This window comes from Macadamia integrifolia, unplaced genomic scaffold, assembly GCF_013358625.1.
Source record: "Macadamia integrifolia cultivar HAES 741 unplaced genomic scaffold, SCU_Mint_v3 scaffold1717, whole genome shotgun sequence".
NCBI classification, from domain to species: domain Eukaryota; kingdom Viridiplantae; phylum Streptophyta; class Magnoliopsida; order Proteales; family Proteaceae; genus Macadamia; species Macadamia integrifolia.
In genome coordinates, this window is record NW_024868323.1 from 6,229 (window position 1) to 9,895 (window position 3,667).

General features: G+C 35.9%; 1 protein-coding gene across 1 annotated transcript; it reads left to right on the forward strand.

Moving 5' to 3' along the window:
* The first annotated feature begins 225 nt into the window (after window positions 1-225).
* Window positions 226-3,199, forward strand: LOC122064691 (MATH domain and coiled-coil domain-containing protein At2g42465-like). The gene is made up of 6 exons (XM_042628457.1): window positions 226-532; window positions 1,231-1,348; window positions 1,599-1,768; window positions 1,878-2,169; window positions 2,364-2,530; window positions 2,931-3,199. Exons 1-6 carry the CDS (start codon window positions 412-414, stop codon window positions 3,086-3,088), a joined length of 1,026 nt encoding a protein of 341 aa, XP_042484391.1. The 5' UTR covers window positions 226-411; the 3' UTR covers window positions 3,089-3,199.
* Window positions 3,200-3,667: the final 468 nt, after the last annotated feature.

A 3,667-nucleotide genomic window follows, 5' to 3' on the forward strand; every position in this document is an offset into this window, starting at 1 on the left:
CAAACCGATTGTTTAAATCCTGAAACTGAAAATAAACCGAACCAAGAAAAGGTTTCAGAATTTGAAATCAAACTAAGCCGACTTATTTCCACTCGGTTCGCATTCCAACGGCTAGTTTCGGTTCTAAACTCCAAGAACACAGAATGTATTTCCCTCTACTCGTTTTTAGCAACTCTCATAAAGCGATACCCAAGAGAATCTTGATAAAATTGGAAAGAAGCCCAAGTCTTCAATTTTAAGAAACTCATCTTCCGAATCTTGGAACCCAATTTCTACCACCCAATTTAAGAACTACCCAAACCCTCTTTCGCATTTAAAAACCCTTCCCTCAAAGATCAAACTTTGATTTTCTTCTTCTTCTCTTAAGTAGCAGTGAAGTAGCAGAGCATCTTCTAGTAAGGAAGAAAAAATATGGCAAAGTGTTTTGGAGGTCTCGGAAGCAAACCCAGGAAGAAATGTTCATCTTCTTCCTCATTCCGACCTCTTCTCTGCAACTGCAATCTTGACGGCTCTGTGTTCTCACCACTTAAAGGTTTTTATCTGTAACACTTTCTAATCTCTTTATTGATTTTGTTTTTATTTGTCAGATTATTAATTAACCCAGTATCTGATTCTCTTTTCCCACTTCATGGGTTTTGAAATTGGATAAAGTTGATCCGTATACAGACCTTACTGGTCTTATTCCAAGCAAAACCAGAGAGAAAAACAGAGTGACCATTATTCAATTCGTCTTAGAACAGATTATTTTCTCAATATGAAATTTAGAAAACCTAGTCTGATCGTTTAAACCAAAGCCATGAAGTTCTAAAGTCTTGATGTTTGTCGATCTATTATACGAACTTGATAGAAACTGAATCGCTGTTTCAACTTCAGTTTTACATTTTCCCCCTCTTGTGGTTATGGTTCTAAAATAGGTATTGGATTGGTCGAATCAGCCAATTCATATAGGTATCAACAGGGTTCCTAGGTTGGGAATCCATCTGGGATCAATATACCGATTTCTAAATCCATACTTGGGGACAGGGGAGGTGTCTTCTCTGGGTTGAACCAAAAAATACAAGAGCCATTCAAGAGAAAACCCTAGGAAACTCAAATTTCAAATAGAAAAGAAATGTGATCTGTTTAAAAACTCTACTTTCATGCTAACATCATCATCTACATTAGATTTCTAAATGGATTATTAGCTAACAAAGACTGTTGCTTGTTTGGTTTTGTGTTTGCATTGTGAAGGACCAGCAAGATCAATTAGAGATGCCCCACCTGCACACTATGTCTTGAAGATTCTTTCATTTTCAGCACTTACAAAGGAATATAATTCATCGGTCTTTGAAGCCGGAGGCTACAAATGGTAAGCTAATTTTTTTTGAACTTCTTCTCCACCTTTAGCATTGTCATCAGCAGAGAAGCAAGACACTTTTGACATCATATTTCATCATAGGGCAAGTTGTTTTTTTTTTTTTTTTTTCGGAGAGCGGCCCCTGGACCCAGAAACAGGGGGCATGTGGGTCAGGGGCTGCTCTCAGACAAGAAAACTTTGTCCCTTCATTATGGAAGGAAAAAGTGTATTAATAAGAATTTTGTCATATTATTGCATACAGGAAGTTGTGCATCTATCCAAAAGGGAACAAACATGAAAAGGGGGAAAATCATATTTCCATTTACTTGGTCATGGCAGATTCCAATTCATTAGCTCTTGGTTGGGAGGTTAAGGCCAGCTTCCGGTTCTCTTTGTTTAACCAAATCCATTGCAATTACTTGACAGCTAAAGGTAAATTCTTAATTAGGGTCCTTAATTGATTAATTGAGCCTCATTTCCTTAAGCTAATTCTGTTTATATCTAAGCCTTTTCATTGATATATACTGTTAAACTTCATCAGTTCATGGGAGACATTTCAATGAGATCAAGAAAGAGTGGGGTTTTGCTCGATTCATTTCCCTTGGCAGTTTCAGAAAATATTCCAATGGATACTTAGTCAATGATCAATGTGTATTTGGAGTAGAGGTCTTCGATATCATCCACGATAGACATACATGGAGAGGTGAATGTTTATCGCTGAAAAAGGAATTTATTAGGGACAGCAGATACACTTGGAAGATCACAAGATTTTCACAGTTAGGGACAGATCAATGTTCGTCACCTGAGACATTAATTGTGGAGGACTACATATGGTATGTGTATGCTACTATACCCTAAAAGCCCACACACAGCCCTGTTTTCAACAGGGGGCTGTGAAAAGACACCCCTAACTGCTTGAAAACAGGGGTTGTGTGTGGGCGTGGGGAATGTTAGATAGGCAGAGTTCTTTCTCCCATATTTTTATTACATTTTCGCTAATGATAAAAAAACTATATTTATATTGCAGGAGAATCAGTATCTTTCGAGAAGGAAATGGCAGTGCAAAGGGCAACAATATATCTTTATACTTAAATTTGATTAATCACAAAGTCCTTCCTACTGGTTGCAAACTGAATGTCTCTTGCTACTTACGAGTTGTAGACCAAATACATGGGATGCACCAAAGCCATAGCGGTAACCTAATTACAATCTAGACTTTTCTTTTTCTTTTTTTTCCTGTCATTATGCATAATGAAGTATAACGGTTTTACTATTTGCCACATATTATAACATGAGTTAATCCATGTGATAGAGGATCAGTTAAGCATCTCATTGATGCAATTTTAGCTTAAAATAAGTAGGGGAAGTGGCTAAAATTACTTTGAATAGAGTTTGAACAACTTTCCTTTCTTATTTTGTACTAAAATTTGACTATTAAGGTATATGTAGGGTCCTCTATCACAAGGAGTAAACCATGTGCTGCCAAATTGCAAATAATGAAGCATTACACTTCACTAGGAATAGCAACGCCTTGAAGGACATTAAATTAAAACCATGCATGAATATTAATTAACATAAATATGGTTTGTTGCAGGTAGTGAATGGTTTGATGATTCAAAGAGCTCTTGGGGTTTCAAGAGGTTCATGCCACTTATTGAATTCAACAACCCAGAAAAGGGTTTTTTGGTGAATGATACATGCATTGTGGAAGCAAAAATTGCCATTATTGGAAAAACTAATGCATTCTCATGAACAAGCTAGTTAAGCTGTTGAGTGTAGTTTCCCACTTCCATTTTTTAATTTACAACTTGGGTGTTGTATTACTGTTACCAATTTTAATTTTAATTCTAACTTCTAACAAGAAAAGTTACTTGGGTGTTATATTACTCTTCCTTTTTTGGATTATTTACAATTTAAAACAATAGTTGAGAGTTGGTTAAAGGTAACAATGTTGGTGATTTTTTTTGCCAATCATAATTGACTAAGGTTGGCTCCTTGTGATAGAGGACCCCAACTTATTAATTTGATTAAGTTTTTGCTTAGAAAAAGTATGGAAGTTCTAAACCCCCCCTCCCCCTTCCAAAAAAGTAATGGGAGATAGTGAGTTTAGAGTGGCAATTACAAAATAAATTCCCTATCGCAAAGCCTTTCTTGTGAAGCAGGGGGTAAGGTTGCCTACATTTATCCCTTTCAGACCCTACATTAACGGGAATCTTGTGCATTGGGTTGCTGTTGCTCAGACAATTACAAAATGAATTAAAATAATTTTATTTATTTATTTATTTATTTTTTTATGAAAATTAACCAACAAGAAACATATGTACTTCTCTA

Excerpts from the sequence above, each read along its gene's own strand:
- LOC122064691 (XM_042628457.1), top strand. The coding sequence starts at position 412 with ATGGCAAAGTGTTTTGGAGGTCTCGGAAGCAAACCCAGGAAGAAATGT. Across the intron at positions 1,349-1,598 it reads GAAGCCGGAGGCTACAAATG|GAAGTTGTGCATCTATCCAA; the intron begins GTAAGCTAATTT and ends TATTGCATACAG. Across the intron at positions 2,170-2,363 it reads ATTGTGGAGGACTACATATG|GAGAATCAGTATCTTTCGAG; the intron begins GTATGTGTATGC and ends TTTATATTGCAG.